This window comes from Bufo bufo, chromosome 6 (assembly GCF_905171765.1).
Source record: "Bufo bufo chromosome 6, aBufBuf1.1, whole genome shotgun sequence".
In the NCBI taxonomy this organism is placed as follows: domain Eukaryota; kingdom Metazoa; phylum Chordata; class Amphibia; order Anura; family Bufonidae; genus Bufo; species Bufo bufo.
This window is the reverse complement of record NC_053394.1, coordinates 15,702,027-15,728,150: the sequence shown is the minus strand read 5'-3', so window position 1 is coordinate 15,728,150 and position 26,124 is coordinate 15,702,027. Positions and strand designations below refer to the sequence as shown.

Below are 26,124 nucleotides of genomic sequence, written 5' to 3'. Positions count from 1 at the left end.
ATAGACAGTTCATAGGCATGTTATAGCAGTTGTATGTGGGCACTATATGTGGTATTATAGACAGTTCATAGGCATGTTATAGCAGTTGTATGTGGGCACTATATGTGGTATTATAGACAGTTCATAGGCATGTTATAGCAGTTGTATGGGGGCACTATATGTGGTATTATAGACACTACATAGGCATGTTATAGCAGTTGTATGTGGGCACTATATGTGGTATTATAGACAGTTCATAGGCATGTTATAGCAGTTGTATGGGGGCACTATATGTGGTATTATAGACAGTACATAGGCATGTTATAGCAGTTGTATGTGGGCACTATATGTGGTATTATAGACAGTACATAGGCATGTTATAGCAGTTGCATTGGGGCACTATATGTGGTATTATAGACAGTACATAGGCATGTTATAGCAGTTGTATGTGGGCACTATATGTGGTATTATAGACAGTACATAGGCATGTTATAGCAGTTGTATGTGGGCACTATATGTGGTATTATAGACAGTTCATAGGCATGTTATAGCAGTTGTATGGGGGCACTATATGTGGTATTATAGACAGTACATAGGCATGTTATAGCAGTTGTATGTGGGCACTATATGTGGTATTATAGACAGTTCATAGGCATGTTATAGCAGTTGTATGTGGGCACTATATGTGGTATTATAGACAGTTCATAGGCATGTTATAGCAGTTGTATGTGGGCACTATATGTGGAATTATAGACAGTACATAGGCATGTTATAGCAGTTGTATGTGGGCACTATATGTGGTATTATAGACAGTACATAGGCATGTTATAGCAGTTGTATGTGGGCACTATATGTGGTATTATAGACAGTACATAGGCATGTTATAGCAGTTGTATTGGGGCACTATATGTGGTATTATAGACAGTACATAGGCATGTTATAGCAGTTGTATGTGGGCACTATATGTGGTATTATAGACAGTACATAGGCATGTTATAGCAGTTGTATGGGGGCACTATATGTGGTATTATAGACAGTACATAGGCATGTTATAGCAGTTGTATGTGGGCACTATATGTGGTATTATAGACAGTACATAGGCATGTTATAGCAGTTGTATGTGGGCACTATATGTGGTATTATAGACAGTTCATAGGCATGTTATAGCAGTTGTAGGTGGGCACTATATGTGGTATTATAGACAGTACATAGCCATGTTATAGCAGTTGTATGGGGGCACTATATGTGGTATTATAGACAGTACATAGGCATGTTATAGCAGTTGTATGTGGGCACTATATGTGGTATTATAGACAGTACATAGGCATGTTATAGCAGTTGTATGTGGGCACTATATGTGGTATTATAGACAGTACATAGGCATGTTATAGCAGTTGTATGGGGGCATTATATGTGGTATTATAGACAGTTCATAGGCATGTTATAGCAGTTGTATGTGGGCACTATATGTGGTATTATAGACAGTACATAGGCATGTTATAGCAGTTGTATGTGGGCATTATATGTGGTATTATAGACAGTACATAGGCATGTTATAGCAGTTGTATGTGGGCACTATATGTGGTATTATAGACAGTACATAGGCATGTTATAGCAGTTGTATGTGGGCACTATATGTGGTATTATAGACAGTTCATAGGCATGTTATAGCAGTTGTATGGGGGCATTATATGTGGTATTATAGACAGTACATAGGCATGTTATAGCAGTTGTATGTGGGCACTATATGTGGTATTATAGACAGTTCATAGGCATGTTATAGCAGTTGTATGTGGGCACTATATGTGGTATTATAGACAGTTCATAGGCATGTTATAGCAGTTGTATGTGGGCACTATATGTGGTATTATAGACAGTACATAGGCATGTTATAGCAGTTGTATGTGGGCACTATATGTGGTATTATAGACAGTTCATAGGCATGTTATAGCAGTTGTATGTGGGCACTATATGTGGTATTATAGACAGTACATAGGCATGTTATAGCAGTTGTATGTGGGCACTATATGTGGTATTATAGACAGTACATAGGCATGTTATAGCAGTTGTATGGGGGCACTATATGTGGTATTATAGACAGTACATAGGCATGTTATAGCAGTTGTAGGTGGGCACTATATGTGGTATTATAGACAGTACATAGGCATGTTATAGCAGTTGTATGGGGGCACTATATGTGGTATTATAGACAGTACATAGGCATGTTATAGCAGTTGTATGTGGGCACTATATGTGGTATTATAGACAGTACATAGGCATGTTATAGCAGTTGTATGGGGGCACTATATGTGGTATTATAGACAGTACATAGGCATGTTATAGCAGTTGTATGTGGGCACTATATGTGGTATTATAGACAGTACATAGGCATGTTATAGCAGTTGTATGTGGGCACTATATGTGGTATTATAGACAGTTCATAGGCATGTTATAGCAGTTGTATGTGGGCACTATATGTGGTATTATAGACAGTACATAGGCATGTTATAGCAGTTGTATGTGGGCACTATATGTGGTATTATAGACAGTACATAGGCATGTTATAGCAGTTGTATGTGGGCACTATATGTGGTATTATAGACAGTTCATAGGCATGTTATAGCAGTTGTATGGGGGCACTATATGTGGTATTATAGACAGTACATAGGCATGTTATAGCAGTTGTATGTGGGCACTATATGTGGTATTATAGACAGTACATAGGCATGTTATAGCAGTTGTATGTGGGCACTATATGTGCTATTATAGACAGTACATAGGCATGTTATAGCAGTTGTATGTGGGCACTATATGTGGTATTCTGTAGGCGTTGTATTGTACAATTATATAGGCACCTGATAGGATTTTTATTTGGGCACCATATGGTGATATGATTTAAGCACTTTAATTTAGGAGCTGGTAGGGTAGGTTCACACCTCTGCTTAACTGATCCGGCCGGAGCTCTCACCGGATATGGACTAGCTGGAAACTGCCGTCCACCTCTGAACCCCATTGACTATAATGGGATCCGGCCTGTTTCCGGAAAGTGTGCCAAATTTCGGCCGGACAAAAAAACGGTGCAGGCAGTGGCTTTTGTCCAGCCAAAACCCAGCACTCATGCCGGATCCCAGCCTCATCCTGTTATAGATGTCAACGGGATCCAGCAGTGAACGGCAGCATCCGGCTAGGATGTATCCATTAAATTCTCTAAACGGAGGCGTGATCCTACCCTTACCCTTCATTACCTTTTGGAGACCCCGACACATTCACCTTTTTGTATCACAGTATGCACATTAAAGTGTTAGCTCTTGCCCTCCTCTGGGTAGCACTCACCAATATGCAGTTGATGGGATTTCCTCGCAGATCCACATCAGGAGCCTGCAGCAGGTGCCAATCTCGTCCTTTATTGTACGTGATGAAAGTCTTTACCTGGTTGTCAGTCTTCTTGTTTGCCAGGAACATCCCCTTTATCCCTGCTACCTAGGAAAAATTGATGCAGCTGAAAAACAGATCAATCAGAGCGGCTTTTTTAGCTTGTCAGGCCGGCGGGGAAGATGTTTTGGCCGCTGATAGAATCGGTCAGATGTCAATATCGTAGCGGAGTGTGGAAGCGATGAATGCCAGAGGAGGGGACGGAAAGTTCATGCTACAAACACTCAGATTACTCATTATGTAGCATGGAGGTGGGGATGGAGACGCCGGGGTTTCGAGTTAATCAGTGTTAGTCAGACTAGGATGGATAGGGGGAGGGGGGGCACACTGCCCACCAATGAATGATTTTAATACAGGGGAGGGGGGGCACACTGCCCACCAATGAATGATTTTAATACCGGGGGGGGGGGGGGGGGGTTTGGGGAGGGCACCAATGATTTTAATACCGGGGAGGGCGCACTGGGGGCTGATGGAGAGGCTACTGGAGGCTGATGGAGAGGCTACTGGGGGCTGATGGAGAGGCTACTGGGGGCTGATGGAGAGGCTACTGGGGGCTGATATAGGGCTACTTGGGGCTGCTATGAGGCTACTGAGGGCTCTTATCTGAGGTCTGATTGGGGGTCATTCATATTGGGGTCTGAGCTGAGGTGTGATCTGAGGTCTTATTGGGGTCTTATTAACATTGGGGATCTTATTGGGGCTGTTAGCTGAGGTCTGATTAACATTGGGGGTCTGATTGGTGGTCTGACCTGAGGTATAATGAAAAATATTTTTTTCCCCGAGCAGCTTGGAGAAAAAAGGCCTCACAGTCTCCCAAACTCCTTCTGCCTGGCCAAGCCTGCCAGCACCCCTAAGGCCAAGCCAGCCAACACCCCTGAGACCAAGCCTGCCAGCACCCCTGAGGCCAAGCCTGCCAGCACCCCTGAGACCAAGCCTGCCAGCACCCCTGAGGCCAAGCCTGCCAGCACCCCTGAGACCAAGCCTGCCAGCACCCCTGAGACCAAGCCTGCCAGCACCCTTGAGACCAAGCCTGCCAGCACCCCTGAGACCAAGCCTGCCAGCACCTCTGAGACCAAGCCTGCCAGCACCCCTGAGACCAAGCCTGCCAGCACCCTTGAGACCAAGCCTGCCAGCACCCCTGAGACCAAGCCTGCCAGCACCCCTGAGACCAAGCCTGCCAGCACCTCTGAGACCAAGCCTGCCAGCACCCCTGAGACCAAGCCTGCCAGCACCCCTGAGACCAAGCCTGCCAGCACCTCTGAGACCAAGCCTGCCAGCACCCCTGAGACCAAGCCTGCCAGCACCTCTGAGGCTAATCCAGCACCCCTGAGTCTTCAGAACTGTAAGTAAATTATATATAAGGGGAGCTTATAATATGAAAGAGACGACTTATGTCAGAGCGGCTCTTCACCTACACGTGTATCAGCACTAGATATATACCCCTTACTCTCCCTAATACCCAAACTACACCAGATACATATCCCTACCTTCTGTCTAATGCACATACACACCCCACAATATGTACTTTCACCTTCTTGTGTTACAGACCCCTGTACAATGTAACAATCTTCTTTAATACACAGACATTTAGATTCATACATTTCCTACACTGACACAAATGCGTTGCCAGTGACCAACCGTCTGTGCTCAGTCCTACGCGCAGGGCCGCCATCAGGGGGGTACAGCCGATACCCCAGTAAGGGGCCCGGACCCCGGGGGGGCCCGGCCAGTTCCAATAAAAAAAAAAAAAAATTTCTCCATTTGTCAGCAGGGGGGCAATTGATTATTCCTTGCCCCGTTGCCCGACCCCCCTGGGCCCCCGCTCCGCTGATTCCTGTATCATTTATACCAACCAACAACCTAACCTGCGGATGGTATCCGGCTCCGGCTGCATTCCCCTTTAAAAGGCTCTGAGCCACTGCGCAGAGGAACGTAGCTGCGCAGCGGCAGGTGACGTCAGAAGCTGTCGCTGCCTGCTGCTGCCTCACGCCGTGACGCCGCCGGCCTTCAGATTAGCGCGGCAGGAACTTCTCTTCTGGCCTCTGGCTGGGAGTGGGGGGACGGACTGCCTGGCCCTGGAATCAAATCTGGAAAGAATTGTGGAGGTTGTGGAAGCCTGCCCAGCTGCCCTAGTGCCCTCGCCCCTCCATCACACACATGTTGTTGGACTTGGACTTGGATGGACCCACCTAATGATTCATTAAGGTCCATTAGGTTAGGTTATTACTTGACTTGTTTTCATAAGGGGCTGGGTGGGCTGGCAAGGGAGGGGTTAATAACAATAAGTGATGGATCATGGAGGATCATCATGGCCCTGGATAATGTTGCTCGGTCTTTGCTGGTCTTTGCTCGGGGGTAAAATGCAAAGCTGTTTTCTGAATTATCCCACAGGGCCATGATCCTCCATCACTTATTGTTATTAACCCCTCCCTTGCCAGCCCACCCAGCCCCATTTAGCTGTGTGTTCTGCTTTGAAAAAAAAGTTTAGACCATGAAGGGGTTAATTAAGTGTTGGAGGGGGTGTTATATATGTGCATATTGTGTTTGGGATCCATTTAAAGGGGTTGTCCGGGTTCAGAGCTGAACCCGGACATACCCTTATTTTCACCCAGACAGCCCCCCTCAGGCTAGCATCGGAGCGTCTCATGCTCCGATGCGCTCCCGTGCCCTGCGCGATTTAGCTCTTTTGTTTTCACTAACACACTGCCGGGCGGTAACTTCCGCCCGGCAGTGTGTTCGGTGACGTCACCAGCTCTGAGGGGCGGGCTTTAGCTCTGCCCTAGCCGTTTTACTGGCTAAGGCAGAGCTAAATCCCGCCCATCAGTGCCGGTTACGTCACCGGTGTTCCTGGCAGCCCCATGGAGAGCCCCGGTACGTCACCGGAACTCCTAAAAATGCCTTTGCCCTGCGCAATTTAGCGCAGGGCAAAGGAGAGCATCGGAGCATGAACTGCTCCAATGCTCATGTCAAGGGGGCTGCCGGGGGGAAAATGGAGATGTCCGGGTTTAGCTCTGAACCCGGACAACCCCTTTAACAAGTTTGACCAGTTGGGTTTGAGAGTGGTTGAGTGTCATTCACCGATCCCCCATAAAAATGTGTCATCCACAGATCCCCCATAAAAATGTGTCATCCACAGATCCCCATAACAGTGTGTCATCCACAGATTCCCCCCATAACAGTGTGTCATCCACAGATCCCCCCCCCCCCCCCATAACACTGTAACAGTAAACCTTGTGCTTTTCAGGTGTTTTTTCTTAAATGTGCCAGGGGAAGATTGCTAGGGCAGATTAGAACAGGTAGTGTAGTTAGTGTTAGTGTAGGGTCCTGCTTAAAGGGAAACTGTCACCAGTTTTATGGTGTCCTAACTAAGGGCAACATAAATAAGTGACTGATTCTCTTAGCACAATGCTGGCTCACGTTCTTTAATTGACCCAGTCAATCTGCCAACATCTTGTATTGAAAAGCTCCAGCTGATAATGATGAGTCATGAATATTCATGAGCTCCTGACTCTCCCCGCCCACCTGCTGCTGATTGACAGTTTTTTTTCCATATGAATCAGCAGCAGGTGGGCAGGGGAGTGGCTATAGCTCTGAATTAAATATACGCTGGACTCAATGACATCACGCCGGACTCCAATCAGCTCATTGGCATGCGGCATCTTTGTGTGTATATTATGAGGTAACCATCTGTCACACCAGTAAGTAGATACATCTAAGGCACTGTTTAGTAGTTAATGATTGTATATAATTAGTTAGATTATAATCAAATATCCACAAGGGTCTACCTTGTCGTGGTAGCAGGCTTCATATTATTTGGTCTAAAAATAATTCCTTACTGAAATCACAGATTATCACTTTTTACTGTCTTTGTAGTTGTAAAAAAAATATGAAATTGGGGGTGGGTCCTTGGGGGTAGAGGGGGGCCGGTAGGCAGAGTCAGGACGGATTCTAAAGGGGCGCGGTAGGAGGGGGGGCCCAGGCCTTGAGCTGTGTAAGGGGCCCCAAAATTTCTGATGGCAGCCCTGCCTACGCGTAACCATCGCAAGTGCATGAGGAGCTGCGGATGTGGCGGCGAGGTTCGAGAGGTATGTGGGAAGGGAAATCCGGGATGGGGGGGGGGGCATACATTTTTTTTTTGCTATGGGGCCCAGTCATTTCTAGCTACGCCCCTGACAGGGAGTGACTGTATTGCAACTCCCCCTGCAAACTGATGGGTGTGGTAATGGTTCCTAAACAATCTCCCATTGACTGCAATATAACAGAGCTGATCTGGATTCAGAGGTGTAGCTATAGAGAGTGCAGAGGAAGACATCCCACCCAGGCCCTGGTGTCAATGGTGCAAAATGCCCCCCCCCCCCCCCCCATCCCATAGGAAGATGCCGATATTTTAAATGGTACATGATAAGGTGGCGAGGGACGGTTCCAGAATTTGAATTAGAGCTCAGGAGGTTCAAGTTATGCCTCCATCTATGTTCACTAGGATCCTGCCAAAAGACACTCTATAATTATGTGCCCTGCCTCATGAGTTCAACATTTGATCAAATAGACAGAGTACAAGAGATGTGGGTAGTACAGATACTTGGAGCCACCACTAGGGGGCAGGTTATTTGAAATGCCACTGTGCACATTAAAAACATCCACTAAACTCCCCCTGAAATAGGAGCCATCGTGCTATTTGGCTGACGAGGAATTTAACCCTTTCCTGGTTTGCTCTGCTACCCAGCTGCTAATTTATTATTATTATTTTTTTAACCCTTTCTTGTCAACCTCGGCATCATGTGACTATTCCTCTCTCCAGTTGGAGAATCGCTCTGTCATACACTTATGACACTTCTGAGACAAAAGGCCTACAGTACCTACCCATGAGCCGCCGTGACATACCTCATAGAGGTCAATCATGACATTCCCCTCCGGACCCTTGATGCTCTTCACGTTCTCCAGAGCGAGTGTAAAGAATATCCCTCGCGTGTCGGAGATGTACAGATTGTACGTCTCATTCTGATTCCACTCTTGGATGGCGACAAACACTTGGTTTTCATCGGTGCTGATCACGTGCATGTCCTGCAGGAGGGGGAAAAAAAGCTGCATTCTTATTACTTATGTAGCAGGAGCTGGAATCGCTCGCAGTTGGAGCGGAGTTTATTGCATTGATTTAACCATGGATTTTTTTCTTTGTTGCTTTTTTGCAAATACAAAAGCATTTTGTGTTTTGACCCCTTTACTGGTGACAGAAGGTATTAGAACATTATTTAACACATCGGGACAGAACTATAGGAAAGTGCACGGTCAGCGAAACATTAACCTTTCCGAGGGGCGGCTGACGCAGTTTCACGTCATGTTGTGGCAGAATCTGCGACTTCTTCCCCGCTCACTCGAGGTCTGGTTTAGGCATAGAAAATGGTCTAAATCTAAGACAGCAAGGAAGCTCAGAAGCTGTCTTACATTTAGAATCGGTGGTAGAATAGGCCAGCGATCCAACGCCAGCGTAGGGGGCTTATTAAGACTGTAGTATATGTACGTGCTTTTCTTCCCTCGTTCTAGGGATCGCGGGGTTCGCATCACTCAGACCCTCCACCAAACCAAACGTTTGATTTGTCTCTAGGACCTATCAAAAGTTTTTTTTTTGAATAGTGACCCTTTAACTACCATAGCCCTAGAAAAGAAGAACTTTGGTAATGAGTCCCCATAACCTCTGAGCCTCTGTGGTCATGTTGTGGTTGGGTATACATCACCACTGAGGCCAGGGAATGGCTGCAGCGGTGCAGATCATCGACCACTGGACTGAAATTGCGCTCACTAAGCGAGTCCCTTTTTGCTTTTATTTTTAACACTTTCCCAACCCTGATTAAAATTCGTTTAGGGGTTGGAAATCATGGCTAAAAAAGGCACCTATTAAACCATTTGTTATGTTTGCAACCTGCAGTATAAGTCTACGTCTACAGATAGGGCACAACTACACTGCAACATTCGTCGCGCAACATTTTGTTGCACTTATGTCGCGTGACAATTTTTATAATGGCAGTCTATGGTGTCGCACTGCAACATGCAACATGCATCTCGAATGGATTTTCTGCGACTGTTGCGTCGCAGTCGCAGCATGTTGCATGTTGCAGTGCGACACCATAGACTGCCATTATAAAAATTGTCACGCGACATAAGTGCAACAAAATGTTGCGCGACAAATGTCGTCGTGTAGACGTAGCCTAAAGCCACAGAGCCAGTGGGGTTTTTCAGAAAGCAGAAGGCAGGTGCTGCTAAAGCTGGAGGACTCCATGTGTGTGAGACAGGATAGACAGCAGAGGCACATGTAGCAGAGAGCTGCGCAGGGAGAGGCACATGTAGCAGAGAGCTGCGCAGAGAGAGGCACATGTAGCAGAGAGCTGCGCAGAGAGAGGCACATGTAGCAGAGAGAGGCACATGTAGCAGAGAGCTGCGCAGGGAGAGGCACATGTAGCAGAGAGCTGCGCAGAGAGAGGCACATGTAGCAGAGAGCTGCGCAGGGAGAGGCACATGTAGCAGAGAGCTGTGCAGGGAGAGGCACATGTAGCAGAGAGCTGCGCAGAGAGAGGCACATGTAGCAGAGAGCTGCGCAGGGAGAGGCACATGTAGCAGAGAGCTGCGCAGAGAGAGGCACATGTAGCAGAGAGCTGCGCAGAGAGAGGCACATGTAGCAGAGAGCTGTGCAGGGAGAGGCACATGTAGCAGAGAGCTGCGCAGAGAGAGGCACATGTAGCAGAGAGCTGCGCAGAGAGAGGCACATGTAGCAGAGAGCTGCGCAGAGAGAGGCACATGTAGCAGAGAGCTGCGCAGAGAGAGGCACATGTAGCAGAGAGCTGCACAGAGAGAGGCACATGTAGCAGAGAGCTGCGCAGAGAGAGGCACATGTAGCAGAGAGCTGCTCAGAGAGAGGCTCATGTAGCAGAGAGCTGCGCAGGGAGAGGCACATGTAGCAGAGAGCTGCGCAGAGAGAGGCACATGTAGCAGAGAGCTGCGCAGAGAGAGGCACATGTAGCAGAGAGCTGCGCAGGGAGAGGCACATGTAGCAGAGAGCTGCGCAGAGAGAGGCACATGTAGCAGAGAGCTGCGCAGAGAGAGGCACATGTAGCAGAGAGCTGCGCAGAGAGAGGCACATGTAGCAGAGAGCTGTGCAGGGAGAGGCACATGTAGCAGAGAGCTGCGCAGAGAGAGGCACATGTAGCAGAGAGCTGCGCAGAGAGAGGCACATGTAGCAGAGAGCTGCACAGAGAGAGGCACATGTAGCAGAGAGCTGCGCAGAGAGAGGCACATGTAGCAGATAGCTGCGCAGAGAGAGGCACATGTAGCAGAGAGCTGCGCAGAGAGAGGCACATGTAGCAGAGAGCTGCGCAGAGAGAGGCACATGTAGCAGAGAGCTGCGCAGAGAGAGGCACATGTAGCAGAGAGCTGCTCAGAGAGAGGCTCATGTAGCAGAGAGCTGCGCAGGGAGAGGCACATGTAGCAGAGAGCTGCGCAGAGAGAGGCACATGTAGCAGAGAGCTGCGCAGAGAGAGGCACATGTAGCAGAGAGCTGCGCAGGGAGAGGCACATGTAGCAGAGAGCTGCGCAGAGAGAGGCACATGTAGCAGAGAGCTGCGCAGAGAGAGGCACATGTAGCAGAGAGCTGCGCAGAGAGAGGCACATGTAGCAGAGAGCTGCGCAGAGAGAGGCACATGTAGCAGAGAGCTGCGCAGGGAGAGGCACATGTAGCAGAGAGCTGCGCAGGGAGAGGCACATGTAGCAGAGAGCTGCGCAGGGAGAGGCACATGTAGCAGAGAGCTGCGCAGGGAGAGGCACATGTAGCAGAGAGCTGCGCAGGGAGAGGCACATGTAGCAGAGAGCTGCGCAGAGAGAGGCACATGTAGCAGAGAGCTGCGCAGAGAGAGGCACATGTAGCAGAGAGCTGCGCAGAGAGAGGCACATGTAGCAGAGAGCTGCGCAGAGAGAGGCACATGTAGCAGAGAGCTGCGCAGAGAGAGGCACATGTAGCAGAGAGCTGCGCAGGGAGAGGCACATGTAGCAGAGAGCTGCGCAGGGAGAGGCACATGTAGCAGAGAGCTGCGCAGAGAGAGGCACATGTAGCAGAGAGCTGCGCAGAGAGAGGCACATGTAGCAGAGAGCTGCGCAGAGAGAGGCACATGTAGGGAGAGGCACATGTAGCAGAGAGCTGCGCAGAGAGAGGCACATGTAGCAGAGAGCTGCGCAGAGAGAGGCACATGTAGCAGAGAGCTGCGCAGAGAGAGGCACATGTAGCAGAGAGCTGCGCAGAGAGAGGCACATGTAGCAGAGAGCTGCGCAGAGAGAGGCACATGTAGCAGAGAGCTGCGCAGAGAGAGGCACATGTAGCAGAGAGCTGCGCAGGGAGAGGCACATGTAGCAGAGAGCTGCGCAGAGAGAGGCACATGTAGCAGAGAGCTGCACAGGGAGAGGCACATGTAGCAGAGAGCTGCTCAGAGAGAGGCACATGTAGCAGAGAGAGGCACATGTAGCAGAGAGCTGCGCAGAGAGAGGCACATGTAGCAGAGAGCTGCGCAGAGAGAGGCACATGTAGCAGAGAGCTGCGCAGAGAGAGGCACATGTAGCAGAGAGCTGCGCAGAGAGAGGCACATGTAGCAGAGAGCTGCGCAGAGAGAGGCACATGTAGCAGAGAGCTGCGCAGAGAGAGGCACATTTAGCAGAGAGCTGCGCAGAGAGAGGCACATGTAGCAGAGAGCTGCGCAGGGAGAGGCACATGTAGCAGAGAGCTGCGCAGAGAGAGGCACATGTAGCAGAGAGCTGCGCAGAGAGAGGCACATGTAGCAGAGAGCTGCACAGGGAGAGGCACATGTAGCAGAGAGAGGCACATGTAGCAGAGAGCTGCGCAGAGAGAGGCACATGTAGCAGAGAGCTGCGCAGAGAGAGGCACATGTAGCAGAGAGCTGCGCAGAGAGAGGCACATGTAGCAGAGAGCTGCACAGGGAGAGGCACATGTAGCAGAGAGAGGCACATGTAGCAGAGAGCTGCGCAGAGAGAGGCACATGTAGCAGAGAGCTGCGCAGAGAGAGGCACATGTAGCAGAGAGCTGCGCAGAGTGAGGCACATGTAGCAGAGAGCTGCGCAGAGAGAGGCACATGTAGCAGAGAGCTGCGCAGAGAGAGGCACATGTAGCAGAGAGCTGCGCAGAGAGAGGCACATGTAGCAGAGAGCTGCGCAGAGGCGCTTACGCTGCAAGATGAAAAGCGGCGAGAGGTCGCCGGTGAGGCAGCAGTGCGGTGGTGTTTAATTGCAACCTGTTAACATGACAGTGAAAAAGCAAAGAGATCGGTTCTGCAAAAGGTTATTATAGACCAGGCTCGGCAGGAGTCTAAATGGGTCGGTATCTGTGAAGCATCAATGAGCTGCCAGTCATTATAATAGGTTGGCAAATGTTCTAGTAACGAGCTGGTGGGTGAGACCTAAACGTCTCCTCTGATGAAATGCTCAGAATGAAGGGAATACGGAAGCGTTGATCCTTGCATTGCTGCGCCGAGCTTCCCGTGATCATAGAAGGGGCCAGAGGGTAATGAAGAGAAGATTTATTTCCCTTCCCAATGAAAGCGTGAACGGTCATTTCATCTCCATGTTGTCTTCATGTAGCTCCGTGGAATAGGTCTTACATTGATCAACGGCTTCAAAATCAAAAACTTCCTCTGTCTCTGTGCTAGTTACCACTGCATGACGATGGCTGATCATTCCTGAAAGGATTTTGACATTTTTTCCATAATTTATAGAAATCTTGGCTATAGACACTTTTACACAGTTTTTTTTTTTATTCTTCATTTGCTTCCTAAGGATACTTTCACACTAACGTTTTTGTTTTCCGGTATTGAGTTCCGTCCTAGGGGCTCAATACCGGAAAAAAACTGATCGGTTTTATCCTAATGCATTCTGAATGGAGAGCGATCCGTTCCGGATGCATCAGTTCAGTCCCTCTTATGTTTTTTTGGACGGAGAAAATACCGCGGCATGCTGCAGTTTTCTCTCCGGCCAAAAATACTGATCACTTGCCGGATCCGGCATTAATTTACATTGAAGTGTATTAGTGCATTAAGTGTTCCGGAAAAAACGGATCCGGCTTTCCGGTCTGCTCATGCACAGACCTTTAAAAATGGTAAAAAATTACCGGATCCGTTTTTCCGGATGACACCGGAGTGACGGATCCGGTATTTTAATGCATTTGTCAGACGGATCCGCATCCGTCTGACAAATGCCATCAGTTTGCGTCCGGATTGCCGGATCCGGCATGCAGCTCCCGCGTCGGAACTGCCTGCCGGAATCCTCTGCCGCAAGTGTGAAAGTAGCCTAAATGCAAAATGAAGCAAGTTTCTAAATAGGCTTCATAAAAATTTCCTAAAATTAAAGCCTGCATTAGACCGGCCAATTGTCGACCAATTCATTGTTAGCGAGCATTCGTAGGAACGCTCTTTAGCGAGGATCTGTCAGTCTAATACTCCCAAAGAGCGAGAAAATGCTCATTCATCGGGCAATAAAGCATGCTTAAAAATCAACATTTGCTGCCGGCAAGCAACTAGTCAGTATGGGGAAGAGTATGTGGAGGAGATCGCTGCGCGTATAATAGCAGTGATCTCCTCCACTAGCTAGCAGGCTATTGCCAGGAAAGAACGCTTTCCTCCCGACAATTGTCAGCCACATCATTTAGGCCTCTTTCAGACGGGCGTTGCGGGAAAAGGTGCGGGTACGTTGCGAGAACATGCACGATTTTTCCGTGCGAGTGCAAAACATTGTAATGCGTTTTGCACTCACGTGAGAAAAATCGCGCATGTTTGGTACCCAAACCCGAACTTCTTCACAGAAGTTCGGGCTTGGGATCGGTGTTCTGTAAATAGTATTATTTTCCCTTATAACATGGTTATAAGGGAAAATAATAGCATTCTGAATACAAAATGCATAGTAAAACAGCGCTGGAGGGGTTAAATTTTTTTTTAAAAAAATGTAACTCACCTTAGTCCACTTGATCGCTCAGCCGGCATCTCTTCTGACTTCTTTCTTTGCTGTGTGTAGCAACAGGACCTGTGGTGATGTCACTCCGGTCATCACATGGTCCATCACATGATCTTTTACCATGGTGATGGATCATGTGATGACCGGAGTGACGTCACCACAGGTCCTGTTGCTACACACAGCAAAGAAAGAAGTCAGCAGAGAAGTCGGCTGCGCGATCAAGAGGACTAAGGTGAGTTAAATAATTTTTTAATTTTTTTTTAACCCCTCCAGCCCTATTGTACTATATATTCTGTAATCAGAATGCTATTATTTTCCCTTATAACCATGTTATAAGAGAAAGTAATAATGATCGGGTCTCCATCCCGATCGTCTCCTAGCAACCGTGCGTGAAAATCGCACCGCATCCGCACTTGCTTGCGGATGCTTGCGATTTTCACGCAACCCCATTCACTTCTATGGGGCCTGCGTTACGTGAAAAACGCACGAAATAGAGCATGCTGCGATTTTCACGCAACGCACAAGTGATACGTGAAAATCACCGCTCATGTGCACAGCCCCATAGAAATGAATGGGTCGGGATTCAGTGCGGGTGCAATGCGTTCAACTCACGCCGCATCGCATCCGCGCGGAATACTCGCCCGTGTGAAAGGGGCCTTAATCTAATACAGCCCTTGGCTTCTGCAAAGTGTGTGCAAGACCTTCACTTAGCTGCCAGTGCTGCTGAATATGATATGTCAGTCAGAGCTCTCTGTGCTCTGCTCCTCCTGTTCTCTAGACAGCAGCAGTGAGGGGGAGGATGTTGTACATGGTGTACCAAAGAGTGGAGAAAAGAGTGAGGATCCAAGGAGGGCAGATCACACAGGCTGTAGACAGGAGATTGAGAGCACATATAAGGCAGCTTGCAGAAAGGGAATCACTCAGGCTGTGTATAATTGCAGAACAGCCGCAGCTGACTCTGCAGGGGGACGGAGGGGGAATCATACAATCCTCGGCAACAATGACTGTCAGTTAAAGTGATAGGATGTCCCTCATGAAGGCAAAATTTGTCCAGGAAGGAAAAACTGTACTGCTAGATAAAGCTAGTCCTCCATTGCATCTGACCATTGCAACATCAGATGGCTGACCGGTGGACAACCACATGTGCATACAATGAGCTGATTGGCATGTAACACGTATAATGGAGATATTATGAAGTGAATGTGGATCTGCTGTGCTACTTGAACAGATTTGGCTTGGGAATACTCCTACAGGCGTGAGCTAATCGCTCCCCCCCCCCCCCCCCCCCCCCCCCCCCCCCCCATCCCATCCCCGCTTCTTCCTCATGTAGTAGTCTCTGTTTAAGTAACGGCTGACACACATGTTACATAGATATTGAGCACTGAGGGATGAGACGAAGCTGTAGTAGGGGACAGGCCAAGGTCAGAACAGCAAGAGTTTTTGAGATTTGATAAACAATCTGAGGCCAATGCAGGCAGATCAGGGTCAGAATGGGGGTCAAGTCCAGGAAACATGCAGAAGTCAGTACATGGACAGAAAAAGAGTAGTATGGCACATCTTTGCAGGACACTAGTGGGCTAGAACCTAATGCCCAGGAACCCTTCCACAGGAGGAAGGTGTTTTACGTACCACTGGGTGGCCGGCCATAAGCTGGGGAAGATTTATGTGCATGCACTGACCCTTTAAGAGCAGGCGTTTGCCCTACAGGCAGAGCAAAAGAGACTAAAGCAGTGTGGAAGGATAGAGCTACCCTGGTGGCTTGACCTACTGGGAAGAAAGGGAGAGAAGGGACAGAAGCGCTGGAGCGGATGAGCAGAGCAGCAGCGGCCACTGTAACAGGGGGAGAGTAAAGCTGGTATTTGAAAGAGTATGACTGTACTATACATTAGTAGATATGGCGCATTTTGAGTAGAAATGCCTTGTTAATGAGAGAGGCCGGAGGAAAGCTGCCAAGAGGATCATAAAATTCCATACTGGCTCTGTGCCAGTTAGCTAAGAAGGGAAAGCTCAGTCTCTAGTGGCCAAAATCACCAAAACTAGCTAATTAAAGACTAGCAGATAGTGTTGAGCGAACTTCTGTTTTAAGTTCGGCATCTAAAGTTCGGCTTCCGGTTAGCGGAGAATCCCGATATGGATTCGTAATTCCGTTGTGGTCCGTGGTAGCGGAATCAATAATGGCCAATTATTGATTCCGCTACCACAACGGAATTCGGAATCCATATCGGGATTCTCCGCTAGCCGGAAGCCGAACTTTAGACGCCGAACTTAAAACAGAAGTTCGCTCAACACTACTAGCAGAACTTCACATACGTAGTTTGATGAAACCCACCATCAATGGTTGGGAATTGGAGATGAGCAAATTTCTTGAAATTTGTGTTCAGAGAGAGAGACCAGAAAGCATAACTTAGCTAAACCAGCATCTCATCTGCATACACAGCTCTTTCCTGGTGATCACCCTTTATCATAGCAGAGAAATATGACTTAATTATCTGAGAGGTCTTTGTCGTGGTCTCTCTCATTTCGGAAAGTACCTACTATGTGTGACTAGCATTGTAGGCCAGGCAATGCTGCTGTGGATTCCTGGGAAAAATATACGCAAATTAGCATGTCTTACTTCTGCTGGCATCAGACAGGCTTAGCATTCTTTTCCTTTTGGAAGGAAAACTAAATTGCATATCTTTGGTTTTCTGGTAAAAATATTCAAATTAGCTTTCCTTCCAAAGGGAAAGGAAAGTGAAGCCTGTCTGATGCCAGTGAAGTTAGAAATTCTAATTTGCATATATTTCTCCCGGAAGCCCAGAGCAGCATTGCCCGGCCTACAATACTCTTTACACATACAAGGTGCTCTCCAAAATTAGAAAGAGTACCCCCCAGACAATGCATATATTACCCAGAGTAGCGTGCTAGTCTGTCATAGTCTCACAATAAATTTGAGAAATTTGGGACGAATTCCGAATCAGTAGAATCGATTTGTTCATCTCCATTGGGTCCTATCCAGTCCTAAACAATTGCAAGTACCCCATGTTACCACTGATAAAATACATTGTATCCATTCCTATTGTCTCTCCTGTAAATAAATGAAACAGTAATAAAAACCACCTACAGTATAAACCACCTACAGTTTAATAATCCCTATTTTATCCTCTACCACCAAGAATATCGGTCTCTCCGACAAACTGCTGCCGCTCGCTGGTTCCTTGCGAAGAACAGCAAAGGGAAAAAGCCTGATGGGACTGTCGAAAATCTAGGATCAAGGATGTTATTAATAGCATTTAATTTACAACTTGCAACAAAATTAATAGATTTTGGGGTTCACACGTGGAGCAGTAAAGCGCTTTGATTAATATCTTTATGAAATACTTGGTCTTAAAATCCGAACCTTGTAAGAGGAAACCCTCAAAAACCCCATTACCTTCCGGGCAACCCGGATTCATTATTTAGCGGCTTTGATGCAAATCTTTCAGCGGTTCCTCTTTCCTTTTAAAGTGAAAAATTGCATTTAATTTCCATTTCCCATTTTGTTTGCATTTAAGATCACACGTTTTACTTTTAAGCATGGGAAACGGTACAAGGATATGTGTGGCTAGGGGTATCCCCAGAGGGGAAAGTGGCACTCAGGTACCACTGAGCTCCATGCCCCCTGCAAAGCAATATTTATAAAAATATAACGCGCAACTGCCTGCAGCCGCCACTAGAGGGAGCTTATTGTATGCTGTATTATAATTGAGTTCAATGTGTAGACAGTAAACTCCTGAGCTCCCTCTAGTGGTGACTGTAGGTAGCCAGCATGGCATAATCTGAATCTTTGCAGATGTTTTGAATGCCTGTATCATAAAAATAAAAAGTTTTGCCCTCTTACACAGATATTTTAAGAAACTAATTAGCATAGACTGCTCAGAGTCCTTGCTTCTTATGAGCCCCAGAGCAACTCGAGAGTGTAGTAGACCTCAATTTCTATAACATCAACCATATAGGTGACAGACAGTCCCTAGCTAGAGTCATGAAGTGTCTTCTATACAGACTTCTCCACCGAGACCTTTCGGAAGTAATTATAATAGACATTATTATCCACTTGAATGTGATTTTTAGGAGTCAGAACAAGTCCTGGGGCCTGAAGGCCCGTCTGCTATAGATGGGGACAGTAGAAATATAGTTCATAATTTGGGGCTCTGCCGTAGCTCATGCATTGGGGCCGATGGTCATCAAGCTTCCATGGCCAGCTGAAACAATGTATCGATATTTAATCTCTAAACAAACACTAACAAGTTCTCTGATTTAGGCCTCATGCACACGACCGTAAAAACGGGGTCCGTAGGTCCGTGATCCGTGACCGTTTTTCCATCCGTGGGTCTTCCTTGATTTTTGGATGATCCACGGACATGAAAAAAAAGTCATTTTGGTGTCCGCCTGGCCGTGCGAAGCCAAACGGATCCGTCCTGAATTACAATGCAAGTCAATGGGGACGGATCCGCTTGACGTTGACACAATATGGTGCAATTTCAAATGGATCCGTCCCCCATTGACTTTCAATGTAAAGTCAGGAGTCCCTATTATACCATCGGATCGGAGTTTTCTCCAATCCGATGGTATATTTTAACTTGAAGCGTCCCCATCACCATGGGAACGCCTCTATGTTAGAATATACTGTCGGATATGAGTTAGATTGTGAAACTCAGATCCGACAGTATATTCTAACACAGAGGCGTTCCCATGGTGATGGGGACGCTTCAAGTTAGAATATACTAAGAACTTTGTACATGACTGCCCCCTGCGTATCATAGTCCCCTGTAAGAGATCAGGAGCTGCCAGGTAGCAGGGGGCAGACCCCCCTCAGCCCCCCCTCCCTCCCTCTATTGTATTAATTTCATTGGTGGCCAGTGTGCGCCCCCCCCCCCTCCCTCTATTGTATTATTTTCATTGGTGGCACAGTGTTCGGCCCCCCCCCGGCCCCCCCTCCCTCCCTCTATTGTATTATTTTCATTGGTGGCACAGTGTGCGGCCCCCCCAGGCCCCCCTCCCTCCCTCTATTGTATTATTTTCATTGGTGGCACAGTGTGTGGCCCCCCTTTCATTGGTGGCACAGTGTGCGGCCCCCCCTCCCTCCCTCTATTGTATTATTTTCATTGGTGGCACAGTGTGCGGCCCCCCCAGGCCCCCCTCCCTCTATTGTATTATTTTCATTGGTGGCACAGTGTGTGGCCCCCCCCGGCCCCCCTCCCTCTATTGTATTATTTTCATTGGTGGCACAGTGTGCGGCCTCCCCCCCCCCCCCCCCCCCCCCCCCCGATCATTGGTGGCAGCGGAGAGTTCCGATCGGAGTCCCAGTTTAATCGCTGGGGCTCCGATCAGTAACCATGGCAACCAGGACGCTACTGCAGTCCTGGTTGCCATGGTTACTTAGCAATATTAAAAGCATCATACTTACCTGCTGCGCTGTCTGTGATCGGCCAGAAGCTCCTCCTACTGGTAAGTGACAGGTCTGTGCAGCGCATTGCTTAATGATCTGTCACTTACCAGTAGGAGGAGCTCCCAGTCGGTCACAGACAGCGCAGCAGATAAGTATGATACTTCTAATATTGCTAAGTAAGGGGAGGCCGCACACTGTGCCACCAATGAAAATAATATAATAGAGGGAGGGAGGGGGGCCGGGGGGGGCCGCACACTGTGCCACCAATGAAAATAATACAATAGAGGGAGGGGGGGGGCCGGACTGGCCACCAATGAAATTAAAACTGGGGAGGAAGGGGGGTCTCCCCCCTGCTGCCTGGCAGCCCCTGATCTCTTTTAGGGGGCTATGATATGCACAATTAACCCCTCAGGTGCAGCACCTGAGGGGTTAATTGTGCGGATCACAGCCCCCTGTAAGAGATCGGGTGCTGCCAGGCAGCAGGGGGCAGTCATGTACACAGTTCGTAGTATATTCTAACTAGAAGCGTCCCCATCACTATGGGAACGCCTCTGTGTTAGAATATACTGTCGGATATGAGTTTTTACGAAGTGAAAACTCAACTCTGAAAAAGCTTTTATGCAGACGGATCTTCGGATCCGTCTGTATGAAAGTAACCTACGGCCACGGATCACGGACGCGGATGCCAATCTTGTGTGCATCCGTGTTCTTTCACGGACCCATTGACTTGAATGGGTCCGTGAACCGTTGTCCGTCAAAAAAATAGGACAGGTCATATTTTTTTGATGGACAGGAAACACGGATCACTGATGCGGCTGCAAAACGGTGCATTTTCCGATTTTTCCATGGACCCATTGAAAGTCAATGGGTCTGTGAAAAAAAACGGAAAACGGCACAACGGCCACGGATGCACACAATGGTCGTGTGCATGAGGCCTTAGGCTGCTGTTCTTCCTGTGACCTAATTCTCACTTTATGAACCCGCTGGCCCTCCCCGAATTTTCTACAATCAGAGTTTGTCTCTAGCGCTACAATTTATTTTTTGACATGACTGTAAGGCAAGCGCCGGCATGGCGTCAACGGAGACAGATTAAAGGGAATTGTTGGTGTAAGTGTGGATGCTGCGACTTCATTTACAGCCGCCTCTCTCCTCCTCTAATAGGATGAAACAGATTTAGACAACTTTCTTCCGCCATCGCGTTCTTTTGTCTTATTAAATTCTTTCAAGAAAAATATCTGAAGAGCATCAAAAGATTTATGGGAGCGGGGAGAAAAACACGAGTCTTACAAATGCCTTCAGATATACTTAGCATTCCTGCCGCCGCTTTTTATCCTTTCTTTAAAGGGAACCGATCACTATTTTATTAAAGAGTCTGAAAAATGGTTTAAGAAAGCGGAGCTCAAGAGACTCAGCGAAGCAGGTATAAATAACGCAAACCTCCCGCCTCGTGTCATCCGTATCCCGCCGCTCCGAGACCTAAAAGGCAACTAAATATCAACTCATGTGAGGCCGTTTATCATGACTCCTTCTAAGGCCTCATGCACAGAAACGTATTTTCATTCCGTGTCCGTTCCGTTTTTTTTGCAGACCGTATACGGAGCCATTCATTTCAATGGGTCCGCCAAAAAAACGGAAGGTGCATTCCGTATTTCCATTCCACAAAAAAATAGAACATGTCCTATTCTTGTCCGAATTACGGACAAGGATAGGACTGTTCTATTAGGAGCCGGTTGTTCCGTTCTGCAAACTATGGAATGCACACGGATGTCATCCGTAATTTTTGCAAATCCGTTTTTTGCGGACCGCAAAATACATACGGTCGTGTGCAAGAGGCCTAAAGCAAATGCACACAGTAAGGCCTCATGCACACGACCGTATGTATTTTGCGGTCCGCAAAAAACTGATCCGCAAAAAAATTACGGATGGCGTCCGTGTGCATTCCATATTTTGCGGAACGGAACAGCTGGCCCCTAATAGAACAGTCCTATCCTTGTCCGTAATGCGGACAACAATAGGACATGTTCTATTTTTTTGCAGAATGGAAATATGGACATACGGAAACGGAATGCACACTAAGTACCTTCCGTTTTTTTTGCGGAATGAAAATACGTTCGTGTGCAAAAAGCCTAACAGTAATAAGACAGTTACCCTACATTAGTGTTCTTGTATTGTACATAGGAGGCAGCATTATAGTAGTTATATTCTTGTACATAGGAGGCAGTATATAGTAGTTATATTCTTGTACATAGGAGGCAGTATTATAGTAGTTATATTCTTGTACATAGGAGGCAGTATTATAGTAGTTATATTCTTGTACATAGGAGCAGTATTATAGTAGTTATATTCTTGTACATAGGAGGCAGTATTATAGTAGTTATATTCTTGTATATAGGAGGCAGTATTATAGTAGTTATATTCTTGTACATAGGAGGCAGTATTATAGTAGTTATATTCTTGTACAGGGGGCAGTATTATAGTAGTTATATTCTTGTACATAGGAGCAGTATTATAGTAGTTATATTCTTGTACATAGGAGCAGTATTATAGTAGTTATATTCTTGTACATAGGAGCAGTATTATAGTAGTTATATTCTTGTACATAGGAGCAGTATTATAGTAGTTATATTCCTTATACATAGGAGCAGTATTATAGTAGTTATAGTCTTGTACATAGAGGCTGCATTATAGTAGTTATATTCTTGTACATAGGAGGCAGTATATAGTAGTTATATTCTTGTACATAGGATGCAGTATTATAGTAGTTATATTCTTGTACATAGGAGGCAGTATTATAGTAGTTATATTCTTGTACATAGGAGCAGTATTATAGTAGTTATATTCTTGTACATAGGAGCAGTATTATAGTAGTTATATTCTTGTACATAGGAGGCAGTATTATAGTAGTTATATTCTTGTACAGGGGCAGTATTATAGTAGTTATATTCTTGTACATAGGAGCAGTATTATAGTAGTTATATTCTTGTACATAGGAGCAGTATTATAGTAGTTATATTCTTGTACATAGGAGCAGTATTATAGTAGTTATATTCTTGTACATAGGAGCAGTATTATAGTAGTTATATTCTTGTACATAGGAGGCAGTATTATAGTAGTTATATTCTTGTACATAGGAGGCAGTATTATAGTAGTTATATTCTTGTACATAGGAGGCAGCATTATAGTAGTTATATTCTTGTACATAGGAGGCAGTATTATAGTAGTTATATTCTTGTACATAGGAGGCAGTATTATAGTAGTTATATTCTTGTACATAGGAGGCAGTATTATAGTAGTTATATTCTTGTACATAGGAGCAGTATTATAGTAGTTATATTCTTGTACATAGGAGCAGTATTATAGTAGTTATATTCTTGTACATAGGAGGCGGTATTATAGTAGTTATTTTCTTGTACATAGGAGCAGTATTATAGTAGCAATATTCTTGTACATAGGAGGCAGTATTATAGTAGTTATATTCTTGTACATAGGAGCAGTATTATAGTAGTTATATTCTTGTACATAGGAGCAGTATTATAGTAGTTATATTCTTGTACATAGGAGCAGTATTATAGTAGTTATATTCTTGTACATAGGAGCAGTATTATAGTAGTTATATTCTTGTACATAGGAGCAGTATTATAGTAGTTATATTATTGTACATAGGAGGCAGTATTATAGTAGTTATATTATTGTACATAGGAGCAGTATTATAGTAGTTATATTATTGTACATAGGTGGCAGTGTAATAGTAGTTATATTCTTGTACATAGGAGCAGTATTATAGTAGTTATATTCTTGTACATAGGAGCAGTATTATAGTAGTTATATTCTTGTACATAGGAGGCAGTATTATAGTAGTTATATTCTTGTACATAGGAGGCAGTATTATAGTAGTTATATTCTTGTACATAGGAGGCAGCATTATAGTAGTTATATTCTTGTACATAGGAGGCAGTATTATAGTAGTTATATTCTTGTACATAGGAGGCAGTATTATAGTAGTTATATTCTTGTACATAGGAGGCAGTATTATAGTAGTTATATTCTTGTACATAGGAGCAGTATTATAGTAGTTATATTCTTGTACATAGGAGCAGTATTATAGTAGTTATATTCTTGTACATAGGAGGCAGTATTATAGTAGTTATATTCTTGTACATAGGAGCAGTATTATAGTAGCAATATTCTTGTACATAGGAGGCAGTATTATAGTAGTTATATTCTTGTACATAGGAGGCAGTATTATAGTAGTTATATTCTTGTACATAGGAGCAGTATTATAGTAGTTATATTTTTGTACATAGGAGCAGTATTATAGTAGTTATATTCTTGTACATAGGAGGCAGTATTATAGTAGTTATATTCTTATACATAGAAGCAGTATTATAGTAGCAATATTCTTGTACATAGGAGGCAGTATTATAGTAGTTATATTCTTGTACATAGGAGCAGTATTATAGTAGTTATATTCTTGTACATAGGAGCAGTATTATAGTAGTTATATTCCTGTACATAGGAGCAGTATTATAGTAGTTATATTCTTGTACATAGGAGCAGTATTATAGTAGTTATATTCTTGTACATAGGAGCAGTATTATAGTAGTTATATTATTGTACATAGGAGCAGTATTATAGTAGTTATATTATTGTACATAGGTGGCAGTGTAATAGTAGTTATATTCTTGTACATAGGAGGCAGTATTATAGTAGTTATATTATTGTACATAGGATTAGTATTATAGTAGTTATATGCTTGTACATAGGAGGAAGTATTCTAGTAGTTATATTCTTGTACATAGGTGGTAGTATTATAGTAGTTATATTCTTGTACATAGGATCAGTATTATAGTAGTTATATTCTTGTACATAGGAGGCAGTATTATAGTAGTTATATTCTTGTACATAGGAGGCAGTATTATAGTAGTTATATTCTTGTACATAGGAGCAGTATTATAGTAGTTATATTCTTGTACATAGGGGCAGTATTATAGTAGTTATATCCTTGTACATAGGAGCAGTATTATAGTAGTTATATTCTTGTACATAGGTGGTAGTATTATAGTAGTTATATTCTTGTACATAGGAGCAGTATTATAGTAGTTATATTCTTGTACATAGGTGGTAGTATTATAGTAGTTATATTCTTGTACATAGGAGCAGTATTATAGTAGTTATATTCTTGTACATAGGAGCAGTATTATAGTAGTTATATTCTTGTACATAGGAGCAGTATTATAGTAGTTATATTCTTGCACATAGGAGCAGTATTATAGTAGTTATATTATTGTACATAGGAGCAGTATTATGGTAGTTATATTCTTGTACATAGGAGGCAGTATTATAGTAGTTATATTCTTGTACATAGGAGCAGTATTATAGTAGTTATATTCTTGTACATAGGAGGCAGTATTATAGTAGTTATATTCTTGTACATAGGAGGCAGTATTATAGTAGTTATATTCTTGTACATTGGAGCAGTATTATAGTAGTTATATTCTTGTACATAGGAGCAGTATTATAGTAGTTATATTCTTGTACATAGGAGCAGTATTATAGTAGTTATATTCTTATACATAGGAGGAAGTATTATAGTAGTTATATTCTTGTACATAGGAGCAGTATTATAGTAGTTATATTATTGTACATAGGAGCAGTATTATAGTAGTTATATTCTTATACATAGGAGGAAGTATTATAGTAGTTATATTCTTATACATAGGAGGAAGTATTATAGTAGTTATATTCTTGTACATAGGAGCAGTATTATAGTAGTTATATTCTTGTACATAGGAGCAGTATTATAGTAGTTATATTCTTGTACATAGGAGCAGTATTATAGTAGTTATATTCTTGTACATAGGAGCAGTATTATAGTAGTTATATTCTTGTACATAGGAGGCAGTATTATAGTAGTTATATTCTTATACATAGGAGGAAGTATTATAGTAGTTATATTCTTGTACATAGGAGGCAGTATTATAGTAGTTATATTATTGTACATAGGAGCAGTATTATAGTAGTTATATTATTGTACATAGGAGCAGTATTTCCGTAATAAAAGCTTCATATCTCAATTAGCTACATTCTGGAGTCCCGGTTTTCTGATTACGAGCCTACGTAATTATATTAGGAATGAGCGAATCGACTTCAGATGAAACATCCGAAGTCGATTCGCATAAAACTTCGTTTCAATACTGTACGGAGCGAGTGATCTGTACATTATTAGAATGTATTGGCTCTGATGAGCCGAAGTTACTACTTCGCAATGTCTCGCGAGACTTCGCACAATAACTTCAGAAATTGATTTATAC

At 45.0% G+C, this 26,124-nt stretch overlaps 1 protein-coding gene across 2 annotated transcripts in view; it reads right to left on the bottom strand.

Moving 5' to 3' along the window:
- SORCS1 (sortilin related VPS10 domain containing receptor 1) overlaps positions 1–26,124 on the bottom strand; it is a 647,341-nt gene that overhangs the window by 175,858 nt on the left and 445,359 nt on the right. For both annotated transcript variants that reach the window (XM_040436033.1, XM_040436034.1), the window contains exons 9-10: positions 8,293–8,472; positions 3,313–3,459 (exon numbers count right to left, since the gene is read on the bottom strand). In XM_040436033.1, the coding sequence (XP_040291967.1) occupies positions 3,313–3,459; positions 8,293–8,472 (327 nt within the window). The remainder of the gene's footprint in view (positions 1–3,312; positions 3,460–8,292; positions 8,473–26,124) is intronic.